Genomic DNA, 18,432 nt, shown 5'->3' with positions numbered 1-18,432 from the left:
TTCGGGTCCGGGTTCTTTTTTTTTAACCAAAGGGTGTTGTAACTGAGGTGAGAGGAGGGAAGTTGGGCTGTGGATGAGGGGCCACATTTACAGACAGGGAAGGATTTGTATTGGACCTTGTCTGTTCCCTCTTCAGCAGGAAGGTTAGAGAATCATCCTTTGCCACTGCCAGTGGCTCGTGGCTTATAAGGGCATTTGGGGGTTCTTTTTTGTACTTTAAAAGTAGCTATTCAAAAAGAATAATTGGTTTATGATACTTAGTCTTCTGAGCAGTTGTGATACTAATCTGCAGTGTATTCATAATAATATTAAATTATTAATAATAAAGGGGCAAATTAAAAATATCTCACTTGCAATTTTGTTAATAAGAGTCAAGACTCTTTTATGTATTGTGAAATCATTTAAAAATGTTTTTGTCAGGGATAGTTTTGAAAATCATTGCAAGAACTGCGTGCTCATGGTTTTATGCATAATTAGCAGTCAGGCCATTTAAACTTATAATCCTGATTAATTGTTCCTGATAACTTCATTGGGAGTTTAGTTTTTTGCGGTATATTCAGAGAAAACTGCAATTCTGTTAAATAAACTGAACCAGCACCAGCTATAAGGTAACTTTTCTATTAACAGCTTTGAGAGATAACATTTTTAACTAACAGATCTTAATTCTGCATGCTTACAGTAATTTTCATTAAATACTAGCTAATTTGAAATCCTATACTAAGCTTTTTGTTGACAACAATGAAGGATTTAATATGTAAGTTACTGATTTCCTGGGTGGTTTTGCAATCTATTGTTTTAAATACCTTAGAAATATTTCCTGAGTACTTTTATTAGAAACATGAGTTGTTATTCTTCAAAAATGTCTAAATGAAACTTGGTACTTTTCATCATTGTGACATAATGCATTTAATTTGTAATTATCAAGCTTACATCAGACTAAAGAGATCCATCATAGAAGTCTGGGATTTTCTGGATTTAATTCTGTTTTCTAGATTTTTTCCACTGGTACAGCTCTGGATGGATTTTCTAGAATAATTGTTTAAATGCAAGTTTTAACATCCATTTGTGTGTGTGTGTGTAGATGCATACAAATACATTTGTTCATGTGTGAATGTATGTATATAAAGGAAGAGAAATTTAAAGTTTAGTCAAACATTTCCTGTGAAAGGTAAGATGGGGTGGATTTTTGAGTTTGTTTTCTGCCTGGGGTGGATGGGTGTTGAGGTCAATTCTGGAAGAGCCTGCTTCTCTCTTCCCTGCAATGAATGCACTGCCTGTTTTTGGTGCTAAGACTTCCAGGAGCAGTGACTCCCTGGTTCATTCATAAAGGCAGATCAGAATAAGGCAGCAAGTGGAACAACTGCATGGTGTTGGGAGGTGTAGCCAGAGGGATCATAAAAGTTGCACTGGACTTTATAGAACTTAGGCTATATGACTCCAAAGCCAAAATTTTTAATTATTTGCCAGATAATTTGGGTAAATTATGAGAACAGAGCATGTGGGAGAAATGTGAAAGTACTCAGCAGACAGAGGGACTGGGAAAGACAAGGGACTGGGGATAAAAATAGGAGTCTTTCCTGCTTGAGGGTGGCTGCTTTCCTCACTGGCCTAGGACTGCACAGGGTGGGCGTCACAAGTGGAGGCATAGAATTAGACTTTGTGTAGACTTCCTGACACTGACTTTTACTCTAAACTAGCCATGCTTTTGGCTGGAATGATAGAGTCTCTGTTTGGTAAAACAGGGGTCTTAATTTACAACTATAACTTGAGCTACATTTAATACAGCATCAGTGAAATTCTTTAGATATTTTGATTAATTTGGATTAAATTCAAGGAATAGAGCCAGAAATACTTGTATTTGTAATCTGCAAGATAATCCATTTAGGCTTTGAATCAGCTTCTGGATTTTGTTCGTAGTGAAGAAATTGTCAAATACTGTGGATAAAACAAATACTGAAAGCAAATAATTTTTATTAAATGTAACTACCACAGTCCTCTTCAAGCCCACATCCAAGGAATGTAGATCCCTTCAAAATCTGTCACCTTGGAAGGTGCTGTACTTGATGCTGCCATAGGCTGGAAACATTTTTAGTATTCTTCTTTTGAATCTGTCCCATTTTTGAATTGCCATAGTTGTACCAAATCGTTACATTCTAAGAAAAAGATGTTTGGGTGACAAAGTAGTTTGAAACCTAGTATCACATTGTGCTAGAATATTTTGGTTCACAAACAGCATGTGGCAATAAATTAGTAAGATTGATTTTCACTAGTGTGGCTTAGATAAGCCCTCTCCAAGTGTTGAGTGGTGGCAGGTAATCCTCACAGCCCCAAGATTAGAGTATTGGAGACAACAGACAGGACCTGGTTCCTGGAGCTGTTTCTCCTGATTCACAACCTGATTGTGTTACCTAGACTTTTGATCCTTCACTTTCTCATCTCCTCTAACTAGACAACTTGCAGGCGACCTTCACTGCTGACTGTCTGTGAATGGAGATGTACCTTTGCTTAGATTTTCTTTAAGATTCATTTATTTATGCATACAGAACTGGGATACAGGCCAGAGGTGCAGATGGTGAGAAGGTTCACCAGAGACAGAGTGGGGAGCAGAACAGGCAGACTAATGAAGTACACTGATGAGGGGAACAGCGGGTGAGACAGAATAGGTCTGCTGCGCCAGGTGGGTCACCTCACTGGGCTGGGATTGAACTTGTGCTGAAGCAGTTGCGGCTGGCTTCATATTGCTGTGCTTTTTCCATTGCTCCACCTTTGCTTTTTAAATGGATCTCATAGTTAAGTCCTGTATTCCTTAGAAAGCTTAAGTGTGGGTGATTTGCCTTGCATATCAGTGTTAGTTTGTGACTGTTCACAAGGGTCTGCTTATGGCTGTTCATCTGAGCTAAGAAGAAAATGGTGCAAAGAAGGAAAGAAATCTCTGGATCTACTGTTCCTCTTTTACTGAATTTTCGACAAAGTGTGGTTTCTTGTTCCAAATGAGATCTGGGTCTGAAGGTAATGATTCCTGGGGAAGGCTCCCAAGAAGTGACTTGAGCTCTAAACTAATGGGGGTCACCTTTTGTCCCTTGTAGGCATCCAGGCTGGAGAAGCAGAACAGCACACCTGAAAGTGACTATGACAACACTCCCAATGACACGGACCCAGATGACATGGGGTACATCTGCAGGAAAAATGTGTCAGGGTTGGGCTCTTATATCTAAGACTCGCTTACTGTGTCAGGAAAAGCAAATTATGAACTGCACCTCTTTTCTCTATTTTCAGACCCTTGAGGTATAGGTTCAGAGTTCACACCTCTTCTCAGCTCACACTATGGCCACAGACGTGTTTTTTCCTCTAACCAGCATGTTGTACACAGTTCAGTGTAACACCCTCCCCGTTCACAACCTCTCTGTTCTCTCCACTCCACTTTCCCCCATCTTTACTCTTCTAATAGCAGCATGATTTCCAGCCCAATGGTAGATTGAAACAGCCTCCACGTGAGCTGTGGCTGCTTGTTGCTGAAACAGCCTTACTTGAATCTCCTGCCAGACAGGATAAAGAAAACCACAAAAGTAGCCGGTTCATGCATTTAGCAAACACATATGAAGAGGCTCCTTGAAGCAGACACTCAGCTAAGAAGCTGCGGTGCATCCAGCCAATTTTTGATGTTCACAGGTCCAGCAGAAAGGGGAGGCAGAGGAGCATGGTGTGGCAAGGTGAGGGCTCAGTACCAGAGGCAGCAGAAGCTCACACAGCCCCCAGCTCCGTCCTCCCCAGCACTGAGGATGTCATCCGGAAAACTGAGCAGATCACCAAAAACATACAGGAGCTCCTAAGAGCAGCCCAAGAAAATAAACATGACAGGTAAGGGGGGGGTGGTGGGGGTGCGGAAGCCCTGGGTGTCTGTGTTCTGGCAGAGATGCTGCCCCAGTTGTGAACAGGATTCTTTTCAATGTGCTGATTTTCCAGGCTTAAGAACCAATTTATAAATTTGGGTTTGTTTTTTATTAGCAGGGCTTTTTCAGTTTATCTTAAATTAAGCACTCCTAAAATAACTGACTCTAGGAATGTAACTGCAGCATAGTTGGGAAGGTGATATTCCTAGTTCAGGGTGGAGAAGGAGAGAAGCTACCTCCAAACTTAGGATCGGTTCTTCAGCCATTATGCTCACTCGGGTCTCCTTAGCTTAGAAGAGTTTTGTCCATATAAAATGCCTGAAATGGACCTCTTGCGTGTGCTTGTGTGTGTGCATGTGTAAATGTTTAAGAAACAGGTGGTTTACAAGTAGAAATTGATCTAGTCACCCAGATTATTCTCTACTCACAGAGTCTGCAGGAACTTGCTTTTGCCCAGTCCTTTTGTTCTCTGAGAACTTCAGATTGATGGTGAACCAGTCTGGGTGCCATCCTAGTTTTACCTCCGTGACCGACCTAAACACACCATGGAACACTGTTTAACATCACCCTGTTGACGTTGAGAAAGCTGTAGAGATTGTGCAAAATACGAAAGCAAGCCCAGTTTCCTCATGAGGTCGGCCAAGTGCATGGCCTCAGTGAAGAACGTGTCTTCATGCCCAGCATAAGCCCTTTCTCTCCTCATTCTCTTTAACATAAGCTGTGTTAGTGTCTCACATTCTGCTGTGCTCATCTCGTTTCTCCCCTGTACCTATGTTCATATGAGTTCTCCCAGCACTATTATTTTCTGCTGGGTGGAAGACGAGTGGTTAGTCTTTATTGACAGTTAAGAGCCTTCACAGCTGAGCTCAGAAAGAGGAAGCCACATAATTTCTCAGCCTCCTTCCAGGAAGATTGTACAACTGTTTACTTCCCGTTTTCCCAGGCAGCCTCTTCTGATAGGCCTCTGAGGCCTCACGTGCTGCGCTTGTTTAGTTTCTTTGCTCAGACCACAGCCTTGGCCACAGGCCACTTCATTATCCTATTACATAAAGCAAAATGTTTCATAGTTTGCAAAGTGTAGTCTTTAAAGTGATCTTGATACCAAGATGAGCCTCCTTTCCTCAGGCTCTTCCACCATTTAACAGTGTGCTTCATTCCTCATTTCCCCCAGTCCAAAAGTGTTGTCCTCCTGTTTCAAACTAAAAAAAAAAAAAAGTGTTGCATTGCCTGTCTCTTTCACAGTTGTCAAAAATATAAATATCTGCTTGGCGGCCATCTCTTGCTTTGAAGATCCTGGTATGATGCTTGCTACAGTTGGGGTGTTTAAGATGTACAAATCCATTCAGTAAATGTTGTGATCCACTTTCTTTTTTTAAAATTCATTTAAATCATTAGCTCACTCTCTTGATTTAAACCAGAATTGGCCTAAACAATTTATATTTTACAAATTGATATTCTATTAGCACACCTCAGGCACTTTGGTTTATAACCTTGCATTGTTCTGGTTTTTCTTTTCCTTTTTCCTCCTCTTGTTGATCGAGCCAATGAGCTATGCTAAGAGGACCCATGCTGGCATGTGGTCCTGATTCCCAGGGCCAAGCAAAACTCCTGTGTCCCCGAGACTTCCTGTGGCTTGGTCCACCCTCTAGGCCTCCATCCTCATTCTCCACCTGTCTGAATCTGTCTATCTGTCTCTCTCACACTCTGTTCCTCTCTCCCGCCCTCACACATTGCACACACATGCACAATTTAAAATTACTTTATGTTATGCATGAAAGCCTTTTTTGAGGAAAGAACAATTGAGAGTATGATGTTAAAGATAACAAGTTGTAAGTGTGAAGTCCCTCTGTTAAAGAAGAGAACTTTCTCAATATTTTGTGGCTTATTGTGGACTTCCTAAAAATTTCGAGAGTGAAATTTTAGGAAATTTAAGTCATGAAGGTCATTAGGAAAACTTCTTACCTGTGTAGCAAGAGGAAAGGGTGAATTATATTTCCAGGTCAGAATGAAAACTAAACAACAAAATATAAAGCTTGTAGGTATGACTCTCAGTTAATGTACTATCTCAATAGACATAGTGGTTCAGAATATTCCTGCACAATACAAACAGTTGTGGGCCTTGCCTTTTTTTCTGAGTGTCTGGGACCAAATGGGTTGTAGCTCCTTAGAGTTTCAAGTTAAGTAACATTCATTGGCATTTTTGTTATTACATGCTATGTGCTGTATGGATCTAAAGGATCTCCCACTTGAAGGTATTTGGTAATGATAAACTGTGTTCTTGGTTTGATTTCATGATTTAATTAAAATGTAGGCTGTGTTAATTGAAATGATTTTGACAGCTATTTTATAAAAAATGAAGTACAAAGATGGCTTATAACAGTCTTTATGAGGGATTGAACTTCATAACTCAAAAGATGGAGGAAGAATGTACCTGAAAGGCTTTCAGTGCTAAGATGGATGTTGAGCAGTATTTGGTTATAGAGCTTGGAAGAGAAATTTTAAAATGCAGCCACATGAGTGCACTTGCAAGGCCAAACCTGTGTGTTCACATCAGTACTTCTTATCGCACTAAAAGCAGGCCCATAAGTGCTCTTCCCATATCGCATTTCCCTTGGGTCCTGGGTCAGTCCTCGGGCCTGGTCTCAATGTGGTATACCACTTTCATTTTGTCTTTGTCTCTGCATCTTGTATACAGACAACTCGGGGCAGAAAAGTAACACTTTTTAAAAAAAGATTATTCATACAGAATGGGGTTCATGCCAGAGGTGCAGGGTCAGTGAGAGGATTCACCAGAGACAGAGCGGGGAGTAAGAACAGGCAGATCTACAAAGTATACTGCTGAGGAGAGCAGTGGGTGGGTCAGGAGAGGTCTGCCTCACCATGTAGATCACCTCTGGGGCGGGCAGGGATTGAGCTCATGCTGAAGTGGCTTTAGCTTCTTAGTGCTGTGCTTTAACCTGCTGCGCCACCAGGGAGGGCCCCAAAAGTAACATTTTTTAAGTCCGAAGAAGCTAGCCCCAGGGCCTCCCTGCTGGTCTAGGGGTTAAGTCTCAGCATTGTCATCACTACAGCCTGAGTTCAATCCCTGGCCAGGAAGGTGACCCACATGATGCAGCAGACCTCTCCTGTATCATCCAGTGCACCCCCCAGCAGTGTATTTCAGTAGATCTGCCTGTTCTGCTCCCCATTCTGTCTGTGGGGAATGCTCTGACCATCACCCACACTCTAGCCTATTACCCCAGGTCTTCTATACAAACATTACAAAAAAAAAAAAAAAAATTAACCCCAGATGAATTTGTCATACTACCAATACTAAGGATTCTGGATAAATCTCAAGTCTCGATTCTGCCACTTGTCATCATCTAAGCAGTGGAAAGGGGCTTGCAATAAAGATGTGAATCTGTTGGCCTCAGAGGTGAGAAAAGGTCTGTGTGATAAGCAGTGAGGAGCTGGGTATGGGGGCTGGATGGCCAAGGTTGAGCTCTGCTCTCTTACCAGCTTGGAGGGATTGGAGGCAGGCTCTTAGCCTCTTCTGGCCTCAGGTTCCTCATTTGAGAAAAGGGTGTAATAATGGTACCAACCTCATGGGGCTCTTGGGGAGAGGATGTGCATCTCTGCCAAGCATGCAGAACAGAGCCTGAACACTTGGGCTGTTGTCCACGGGGTCCTTGGAGACCTGGAGGAAAGATGAAGATAGCAGATTTAATGTGCTGTCTTCTTAGAGCTTGGCAGCGGGCTGAGAAAGTACGGACTGTGCTCAGAGCTTTTTACAGATCACTTCATGGCTACTCCATGAGAAAGTAGGTAAGTGTCTAAACAAGTTTAAAAAGCAGACTTCCATTTTCTTTGTATGCACAAAGTAAAACACTGGATGCCCCAACAAATCAGGTGTATTTGAATGGAAGGAATTTAGAAACATCCATTGGTTGAAGACCAGGTAGGTTTTGTGATATAGACACCAATGCTAATTGTAAGGAAATATTCTTAAGTCCTTTATTTATTATTATTTTTTTAAAGATTTATTTATTTAATGCATACAGAACTGGGGTACAGGTCAGAGGTACAGGAGCAGTGAGAGGATTCACCAGATACAGAGTGGGGAGCAGAACAGGCAGATCGACAAAGTACACTGCTGAGAGGAGCAGCGGGCAAGACAGGAGAGGTCTGCCAGGCCACACGGATCACATCTGGGTTTGGGGGCTGAACTCACACTGAAATGGCTGCACTGAAGTGGCTGCGGCCAGCTTGCAGTACTGTGCTTTAACCCTCTGTGCCACCAGGATGGGCCGAGTCCTTTATTTTTTAACTTCTGTGGCCTTTTGCATGGAAAGCCTCATTTCTTTCTCAAGAAATTAGGAAGATGAGACAAATGGAAATAAATTAATATCTTTACAGACTGACTGTTTTTGTGGCTTCACTTACAAGTGTTGCCTATGGTCACACCTGGAGACTGCTTTTATCAGAGTGAATGAACTTTCAAGAAAGAATGGAGCCCCTGCTTTACAATTCAAGCTTTGTTGGTATAGCATTCACAGTGGGCTGGCCATAGCTTCAGCCCCTTCAGGAAACATAAATGGGACCTATTTAACCTCTAAGTTTTCTTCACTTTGAATATTTTTATTGTCTTTGAATAACCTCTTCAATATTTTGCAGTTATATTCCCTGCTCAGAGAGGATACACATAGCTGTTACAGAAATGGCAGCATTATTCCCCAAAGTAAGTCACTTCCTGCTTATTTGGTTCAGATACTATTAAACAAAATGCAAGAACTTTCTTTATGACCTTTTTATTAGATTAACCTTTTTGTAGCAGAGAATGTAAGTAGTTCTCTAGGGCTTTGAATTACTTTTGTTCAGAAATATAGGGCTTTAACAAGACAGGACTGTACAAACTAAATGCTCAAAGGCATAGCATGAACAGAATGAAGTTTTACTTTGAGTATTTCCTCCGAGTAGGTCCATATTTTTCAGAATCCACTTCGAATAGCACCGACTACTGAAATAGTAGTACTGAATAGCACCTACTCTGACATGCATGCACTTGACCCTTGACTCAGAGCACTGGGGCACCTCACATTCTGGGGTGCAAAGCTTGCTGTGTTCCAAGCATTCCCTTTGAAAAGTACAAAAGAAGTGCCGTTCACGGTGGAAGAGCTTGAGGAGTTTTCAGGAGAAGCCTTGTCTCTGCTCTTGGGTGTCCACCTTGGAGCTCACGGCGAATGACTGTTCTTCTATTTAGAAACCCAAGTCTGACATGGTGAGGACATCCCTCCGCTTACTGACATCCAGTGCCTACCGACTCCAGTCAGAGTGCAAGAAGGCCTTCCCCGGGGACTCGGGCCTGCCCACGGACATCCAGCTGGTCACACAGCAGGTCATCCAGTGCGCATACGACATCGCCAAGGCCGCTAAGCAGCTGGTCACCATCACCACTAGAGAGAACAACAACTGACGCTGCAGCCTGGCCTCTGCCCCAGGCTTTGTGAAGTCCACTTTGAAGTTGAGACATGAGACTCTTCCGGTTTTTACAGAGACAGAGATTTAATGAAAGTTTAATACTTTTTAAAAGAAAATTCAGTATTATTTTTGCATGTTTTCTAACAATTTTTCAACTATTAATTTAACCCACTTGCCTTATTTTGTGCCTGTTTGCCAGTTTACTTTCTGACATTCTTGTACTGTCGTGACTGTTGAGTTCATGGTCATAGACATCCACAAGCGTAGCCTCATTGTTTAACATTTGTTAGAAAGTTTCCGCCCTTTAAAACTTTCTGCCGATGGTTAAAACTATAAATGAGCTCTCCAGTAAAACACTTGAGAGAGCTGGGTTTAAAAAGAGAATCAAAAATCACCATTACCTGTTCCCTACCAAGCATTGTGCAATAAGTGGATTTTCTAGCCTCTGGCCTGATCTCTTTAAGGCTGGGGTATCTCCAAGCATGTATATAGAGAATGGGCTTTGCCATTTTCTAAAAATAGTGTAGTGGTCTCTCCTGGAAGGAAACAATGAATTGTTCCATTTCTTTTCTCTGTTCTAGCATGTTCAGTGTTTTTTTGTTTGATCTTTCTCTCTTGCTCTTCTGCCCCTGTTTGACGCCCTGTCCTGAATCTGCCTGGCATCAGACGATTGCTCATCCTCCAGCTCGTGTCTCGTTCAGTCTTGTCCAGTTGGGCACACTGTCCACGTTACCATGTGTGGGCCGGTGTTCTGCTTCCCCCCAGACACTGGACATTTCATTCCGAAAGGACAGCAGAGAAACATTATGCAGACGCCTTAACTGACTGTGCCACCCATGCAGATGTCACTGCCATAAACTGAGGAGACGCTCAGCTCCCTGACAGGGCCAAAACCCTGTCATGCCTTTGACCCCTGAAGCTTTCCCACATGGTCTGCTCCACGTGACTCCTCACCTGAAAGGCCTTCTTCTAAGAGTTACAGCAGCCATCCATGCTCATTTCCTTGCTGGTACGTAAAAATTAGACATCACCTTTCAAGAATCCCTTACATAGAGTCTCTCTCTTCCATTCTCCCAAAGTTACGAGTGAGTACAGATTTAAGTTCTAGAACAATTGAGATTGCTTCCTGTGTTTCTAAAATGATCTTTCTTGTCCTGAATGCTAATGCATGTCCTCGTCGCTGCCGACAGTTCTTTGTGTGACCAGACCCAGACCAGAGCCGCCAGGCAGTGTGATGGGGTGAGTCAGGCCTGGGTATGGGGCGCAGTGAGGGGGCCCAGGGCTCACCCATCACAGACAGTCTCTCCCCAGCTCCACTCAGGCTGCTGTGTGGAATAGTGAGCGGGGGGGTTGTCAGAGCTTTGTTTTTGGTTTTTTTTTTTTTTTTTTTTTTTTTAAGATATACCACAATTCTGGCTATTTCTTGTGCCATTTCTTTGCAGACGTTGGCGGCTAATGTACTCATAAGCACATGTGTCGGGGAGTTCTCTTCTCTAGCCTGCCAGCTCATAGCCTCCACCACAGGGTGCAGTGTGAGGCCCTGGGTTCCCTGCTCCCTGGTTCGGCATGGAGCCTCACCTGTCATGTGGCTGCCATACCCTGTGTTATGTTGCTCTTAGTCCATGTTTAGCCCTGTGTCCCGCCCACAATGCTCACGCACATACCTGATGAAGTCAGAGTAATCGAGTTGCCTAGATACACGCTGAATAAGCCTGTATATTTACAGAACTGTTTGATTCACAAACACCTTTATCGCTTGACCATATGCTGTTGTGAAAGGAGCACCACAGTGGTGTTTGGTTTACTAAGCTGAGGCATGTGGAGGCTTTTGCCAGGTTTTGCTACACTGAGAAGTAGTGTCAAAGCTCATCCACTTGCTTGGCTGCACAACCCTAAGTGCCGCGCTCCTGTTGGATGCTCAGAGGATGCCCTCTGAAAGGAGGTCGTCTACCTTAAGTTCAAGCCCTGGTTGACAGCCTTGTCTGCATGCTGCATGTACTTAACTGACCCTCTGGGCTGCAAGCACTGTCCTCGTGTGGGCCTGCTAGTGGCCCTCGGGAGTGACCCTTAGCAGTCCTGAGTTGGTGCCCCTGACCTCACTGGGAGCACAGACTTCTGGCCGGTGAGCCATCCGCCTGTTCGCTTGGATGGAGGATGCTATTTCTGTGTCCTTAAATAAAATCAAGAAGCATGGGAACCAACAAAGTACTTCCAGTTGTAGGCGTACTCAGGAAGCGTGCAACTGCTCTGTTAACGCTGCGGTGCCAAACTGGAAACAAGTTCCAGGTGGAGTGGCGCCGTGTGCCGGGAGGCTCCAGGCGTCCTCGCGCCCCTGCACTCCCCTGCACCACCTGGGGCCTCGTGTCGAGGTGCTCAGGTGCCGTCAGCAAGTCGCACCTTGTTCTGCCCACCTTTTGCACGTGGGTCCCGTAGCCTTGCACTAGTGTCTGCATTCTGTGACATCATTCTCTACCCTTCATTCTCAGATCCCCACCTCACCCTACCCCCAAAGCTGATAGGATGGAGGTGCACTTTACATAACTGGCACTTGCTAAAGAGAAGGAAACAGCTCCACCCCTAAGCTCCTTTCGCTGAAATCATCTGCCTCAACGCAAATAGTTCTTATTTGCCAAAGAACAACGAATTGGGCCCAAAGATCAAATACAGAATCTCATAAAATTGAAGCTATAGACGCACAACTCAGGAGCTGTTAAGACAATTCTTAAGCAATTAAAGTTGCAAAAGCCAATAGTGAAGCTAGCATGTGTTGGTGCTCAAACTGCAGCCACAAGCTTCCCGGTATTATTATACTTTCTTTCCTTGTCCAAGTCAGAGGTCCTTATTTTTACGAAAGAAAATGCTGCATAGGAAAATGAAATGTCTTTGGTTCAAATGTGTTTTATTCATGTCATCCTTATTCTGTATTTTTCATTGTTATTGTACATTCTACTCCTGTAATTACTGTACGACCCTCTAAGTGTTGTAAAATCTTGGAATATGTGCCTGCTAGTTATGCAATAAACAGGCTCTATAAGTGCCTTTGTGGCGATTCTGTGCTCCTCATCCCTTAGTTGATTTTTCCAGATAATTAGAGTTCCAAAAACTTACTTAGCTCCATCTCTTGAACAAGAGATTATAGTTGATAATATTTGCATTCTTGGGACTCTTGGCTCACGTTGAGATGATCTCTTTCCTCCCCTTAGCAGATAGCTTTCTTGAAATCTTGCAGTAAGATAGCAGTTCCAGACATCTTATGAGTATATTTACACACCTTAAACTTAATTTTTTTCAATTCAGTGAAAACCAGAGTACAAATGCCCTTGCTACTTCCTAACAGGTTATCCCGTCATGGAGTTAAGTTCAGCTTCTCAAGGCCACCTGTGTATTTTTACTTTTACAGCAAGACCCACTGTGCAGATTCACATGAGGAACTGCAGTGTAGATTTTCACCTGGCTTCCTCAGGGCCACCACAGTTTCATCTGGCAAGATGCCTTGGGGTGCTCCTCCCACACAGGAGTCAGGATTGGGCCTCTACAAGTGCCATTGCTAATGAGAAGTCTGGGGGAGATGGAGCACCCTCATGGGGTGATCCAGCTACCTGAGGACCCAGAGCAGTGAGTGGGACTCGGCACCTTTTAGGATGGGTTCTGCAGCCTGCCAGCGCCTCTGGGTCTTGCTGAAACATGACCTCCAAGGCATCTGGGATTCAGCAGCTCTGGGCAGGAATCTGTGTTTGCATTTCTGACAGGTTCTCAGGAGACCCCACTCTGCGGAGCTCTGCTGTAGACCATTTTCATATAGTTTCTTGTCTGCTGAATTTAAGCATGTTTCTAATTATAGCTCCTGTCTATCAACTGTTCAGTCTGTCAGATACTGCTCGTTTTACATGTCTGCACTTATTATCCTGTCCTCAGCACACCCCTATTAAGCAGGTTGAATTGCTTCTTTTTCACAAGTGAAGTTCACATATGGAGGAAAGTGGGGGAGTATGTGTTAATGACTGACTGTGTCAGACCAGTCTATATTCCCTGTATCTCCCACATGCAGCATCTCTCACCACTGAGTCTCCAAAATCCCTCTTCACAGTCCTCATGCCAGCCTACATCTTCCCTTCTTGTACTCCTCTTCCCCTTTCCCACTTAGGCCTTTGTTACCTCCTACCCCTGGTCTGTCCTTGGCCTGGCTCTACACCCTATGCTTCTTTCTCGACTATTGATCTTTCCACATTACACATGAAAAAGTTGAAATTAAGCTGATGTTGCAATGTATAATCCTCATCCCTCTCGCCAGGATTGGTCTCTTAGCCTTCTCTTGCACCAGGACGTCTTCCTTCTCCCAGCCCTCCCCTCCCAAGACCTCACTCTTTTAATATAACCCACTCACCCCACCCTATACCATGCAGACCGGAGGACCCAGTTAAGATCTGCACTATGTCTCCACCCACTGGGCTAGTGCAATTTCATAAAGTAGGAACTGAAATGATTCCTGTTTTGTAGATGAAGAAACTGAGGCTTGGCCCTGAGAACCCAGTTAGGTGTAGTGGAGCAAGTCAGAGCACCAGGTTCATGCCTTTAACCATGGGGCTTTACTGACACACTGAACTACCCAGGACGAGGAGCAGAATTTCTGGAAGTGAAAGAGGGTGTGGAAGGCCTTGAACTCAGTAGAGGTACAGTAGTAGTTTCACCTAGGAGTGTCAGAGCAGGGAGTCTGGGATGCTGGTCTCTGTGTGGTCCTCTGGGGAGTGTGAAGGGAGCTATGGGTAGGCTGACAGGAATGAGGTCTGGGTGGTCCAATTTGGATTTTGTCTTTCAATTCCTTGGTTTTACCACAGATATTTCTCATCTTTTCTGTCTCAAGTTGAAACATTGGTAATCACTTCGCTATAGATTCTGATCTATGAGTGCAACTCAGCTATTTTGGCAGTACCAGGATCTTGCAGATTCCATCTGGCATGCTGACTCACCCTGTTTGGCCCTCTGGAAGGAATAGTGCCTGCTGCTAGAAGTAGGAGGGCTCCCTTAGGGCATGGCATGGGGACTCCATGGCCATCCCCACAGTAGAGAGAGATCCCCCCCCCCCGACTGAGGAGAATGGGGAGTGTAGCCTGAGTCTACTTCTCCCCTGTTAAAACAAATCTTAAAAAAAAAACAAAAAAACTATTAAATGATTTTTAAATTTTAAATGAGCTATTTATTGAAACAATAACTTTCTACTTTTTTTTACTTAATTTTATTGTATTGGTTTACAACAATACATAGATTTTAAAGGTTCATAGACTTCAAATGTATCTTCTCACACTACACCCAGCACCAAAGGGAGAGAGAGAGGAAAAAAAAAAAAGATGCTAATCCCACCGAAGTATGGCAGCAGAGACAGGAGAGTCTCCACCATAGTGAGGGTGTTTCCTAGTGGGCAGTAGTGGGATGGGACAGATTTCCACTAGGCAGAGAACAAGGTCTTTTTGAGCTTTGTGTTTTCTATGCTTACCACAGCCTCACATCACTCTTCATATCTCACGGATGAATAACTAGACCCAAAGAGATGTCCACCAGCCTCTAAGCTATAGGGTGAGAGGACTAGAATCGCGTCAACTTGGGCCACATCCTTTGCTCTTCCTCCCTCCCCCAACCCCCACTGTGAACTATAAAATACAGAAACATAGCCAGTGTGTCTGTGTGGAACTACAAAGTAGTCACCTGTGTCCCATTCCCCAGCTCAAGAACTAGAATGGTTGTCTCTTTTCACAATTCCCACAGACCCCCTTCCCTTAGACTTATGTGCTAATTGTATTCTTGTTTCTGCTCCATACCATTGTACAGCCCTAGTGAGAGCTTGATTTTTGCCTGCCCGTAACAGAGCATCCTGCTGTCTTTTCTTTCCTTCACCATGTTAGATTCAGCTAGATGAATGTGAGTAGCTTTTGAGTTGACCAACATGGAAGAAACAAAGAATAGGGATCCTGTGACGTGACTCCTGAATTTTAACAATCATAGAAATGTTAACAATGAAATGAAACAGAAAATAAGAACTGTAATTAACATAAGGCAGACGTCAGGAAGGATTTCTTTTTTCCTCATTATTTTGGAACCAGTGTAAACAGGTAATTCTAAATATCTAATCTCCTGGATTCGGTATTTTGGTATTAAGAGTACAATGTTAATTTTATTAATGATTATGAAAAAATAACTGCTGAATTGCATAGGAATTTTAAAGGAAATGAATACTAAGCCATAATATCAAAGATCACATGAAAAGTACCAAGATAATAGCAATTTTTATTAAAATATATTTAAAGTGTATATAGATCCACACACATAATTTATGATTATGGTGAGCATTACACAAATATTTCAGTTACTGAAAAATCATATGAATGGAATTACATCACAGAAAAGTGTTAAAATCTATTTTCTTTGTGATAAAAAAAAGCAGAAGGCGGCACCATCTCCCTCTATACTTTTAAAGATTCCAGTTTTCCCAGCACAGGTTGAAAAGCCTTACTCTGCAAGTGCCTTCTTGGCCACACACAGTGTTACAGTCTGCATGAAGCCCTACACACACACGCAGACCACTCTGGCATTGTAGGTTAAGATGTGCACGTAGGGGAAGAGACCAGCGGCATACAGAGACTCGGTGATCTTCATAGATAGCGCCCATCAATCCACCCACAGCATCACAGTCCTTGTGAAGTCTGGTGGAGTGCCAGACTCAGCCCAGCCACCAGTCCCTAGTACCCCAGTAGAAACACCCTGAAGAGATGACCACCAGTACAGTGGCACAGTGGCCCAGCACACAGAAAAAATACAAAAACAAACAGCAGAGAGAAAGAAAAATACAAACAGCTAAGCAAGACCCGGAACTCAACAACAATAATGTAGAAGAATTTCAGTGCCTAACAGAGAATTCAGAATCGCCTTGATTAAAAAACATGAAGATGAAAAGGGAAAGAATCATACGCAAAATATAATTAATGAACTGAAGAATGAAATGGAGTCTTTAAAGAAATAAATGAAGGAAATGCAGGATATTAAAAGATTAATGGAGGAACTTAAGAATTCTGAGAAAAGTAACAAAAACAGAATTAATAAAATGGAAGAATGAATCAGAATTCTCAAAGATACAAACATAAAACCAAAAAAGAAAAGGAGTATGATCGACAAAGGAAAAAGAATGAAGAAACACTTGAGAAATATCTGGCACCATAAGGAAAGGAAATGTAAGAGTCATAGGAATCCCAGAAGGTGAAGAGAGAAAAAAGAGCATACTAAAGAAAATAATTGAAGAGAACTTCCCAAACATGAAGAAGGAAATGAAGATAGAAATACAGGAAGCTAAAAGAACCCCACATTACCACAATGAATGTGACAACTGCAGCGAAGCACATAAGAATGACACTTCCAAAAGTCCAAGACAAAAAAAATATAGAGATAGTAAAATATATAGATGTGACAAGGGGAAACAGATAACTTGTAAAGGGAAACTGATTAGGCTGACATCAGATGTCTTTTTTTTTTTAAAGATTTATTTATTCATACAGAACTGGGGTACAGGCCAGAGATGCGGAGGGTGAGAGGATTCACCAGAGACAGTGGGGAGCAGAACAGGCAGATCGACGAAGTACACTGCTGAGGGGAGCGGCGGGCGGGTCAGGAGAGGTCTGCCACGCCATGTGGATCTCCTCCAGGGCAGGCGGGAATCGAACTCATGTGGAAGTGGTTTAAGCTTCTTAGTGCTGTGCTTTAACCCGCTGTGCCACCAGGGAGGGCCCTTTTTTTTTTTTTTTAAGATTTATTTATTTATGCCTACAGAACTGGGGTACAAGCTAGAAGTGCAGGGGCAGTGAGCAGATTCATCAGAGACAGAGTGGGGAGCAGAACACGCAGATCTATGAAGTACACTGCTGAGGGGAACAGAGGGCAGGTCAGAAGAGATCTATCTTGGCTATGTGGGTCATCTTCCTGGCCAGGGATCGAATTTGTGCTGCACTGGCTATGTATAGATTCACAGTGCTGCACTTTATCCCATTGTGCCACCAGCAAGGACCCTGATAATCAGATTTCTCTGAAGAAATACAATGGACAAGAAGAAAATGGAGCAACATATTAAAAAATTTCCAAGATAAAAAATGCCAGCCAAGAATACTTTATCTTGCAAAATTCTATTTCATATATAAAGGAAAAATAAGGAACTTAAATAAACAGTCTTCAGAAACTTGCTACTACTAAGCCCCCACTCAAGAAATAATTACACAAAGCCTTAAAATCTAAATCAACAGAAGAATGAGCTGTAAGAACCAAACAAAAGAATTGAATAGAAACAAAACTATAAACAAAATGGCAACTATAGACTCTTATGTATCAGTAATCACCCTAAATGTAAATGGACTAAATTAGCTGTTAAAAGATACAGGCTAACCTGTAGGATGAGAAAACAGAACCCAATGTCTGCTGTCTCCAAGAAACACACCTAAGAGCCAAAGATAAACAGATTAAAAGTAAAGGGCTGGAAAACAATTCTACAAGGAACTGTCTCCCCAAAGAAGACAGCAGCAGCCATAGTTATGTCAGTTAAGAGACTAAAAAAGATGACAAGAAATACTGATGGTGACAAGGAGATAATCAAGGGGACAGTAAGCCAGGAAGTTATTACACTCATCAATATCGATGCACCCAACAAAGGTGCACCAAAATACATTAGACAATTAATTTTGTAAATGTATTTCTTTCTTTCTTTTTTTAGAGATTTATTTATTCATACAGAACTGGGGTACAGGCCAGAGATGTGGAGGGTGAGAGGATTCATCAGAGACAAGCCCGGGAGCCAGGCAGATCCACGAAGTACACTGCTGAGGGGAGCAGCGGGTCAGGAGAGGTCTGCCGCGCCATGTGGTCACCTCCGGGACAGGCAGAAGTGTCTTTAGCTTCTTAGTGCTGTTCTTTAACCCGCTGCACCACCAGGGAGGGCCCGACAATTTTGAATCTGGAAAAAGACATTGGAGAAAAATGTAAGTGGCAGTAGACTTCAACACTCCATTCTCACCAATGGACAGATCAATAAGACAAAAAATAAACAGACACAATA

General features: G+C 42.9%; 1 protein-coding gene across 9 annotated transcripts in view; it reads left to right on the top strand.

Annotated features, from left to right (window-relative positions):
• GIT2 (G protein-coupled receptor kinase interacting ArfGAP 2) overlaps positions 1-12,386 on the top strand; it is a 49,603-nt gene extending 37,217 nt beyond the window's left edge. For all 9 annotated transcript variants that reach the window (XM_004690846.2, XM_004690844.2, XM_004690843.2 and 6 more), the window contains 4 exons: positions 3,087-3,169; positions 3,670-3,858; positions 8,544-8,607; positions 9,130-12,386. In XM_004690846.2, coding sequence (XP_004690903.1) covers positions 3,087-3,169; positions 3,670-3,858; positions 8,544-8,607; positions 9,130-9,342 — 549 coding nt within the window. In that variant the 3' untranslated portion in view covers positions 9,343-12,386. The remainder of the gene's footprint in view (positions 1-3,086; positions 3,170-3,669; positions 3,859-8,543; positions 8,608-9,129) is intronic.
• The last annotated feature ends 6,046 nt before the right edge of the window (positions 12,387-18,432 follow it).

Source organism: Condylura cristata, unplaced genomic scaffold (assembly GCF_000260355.1).
Source record: "Condylura cristata isolate star-nosed mole 26May11 unplaced genomic scaffold, ConCri1.0 scaffold00029, whole genome shotgun sequence".
Lineage (NCBI taxonomy): Eukaryota > Metazoa > Chordata > Mammalia > Eulipotyphla > Talpidae > Condylura > Condylura cristata.
Note: the sequence above shows the minus strand (reverse complement) of the source record. Positions and strands in the feature narration are given on the sequence as shown.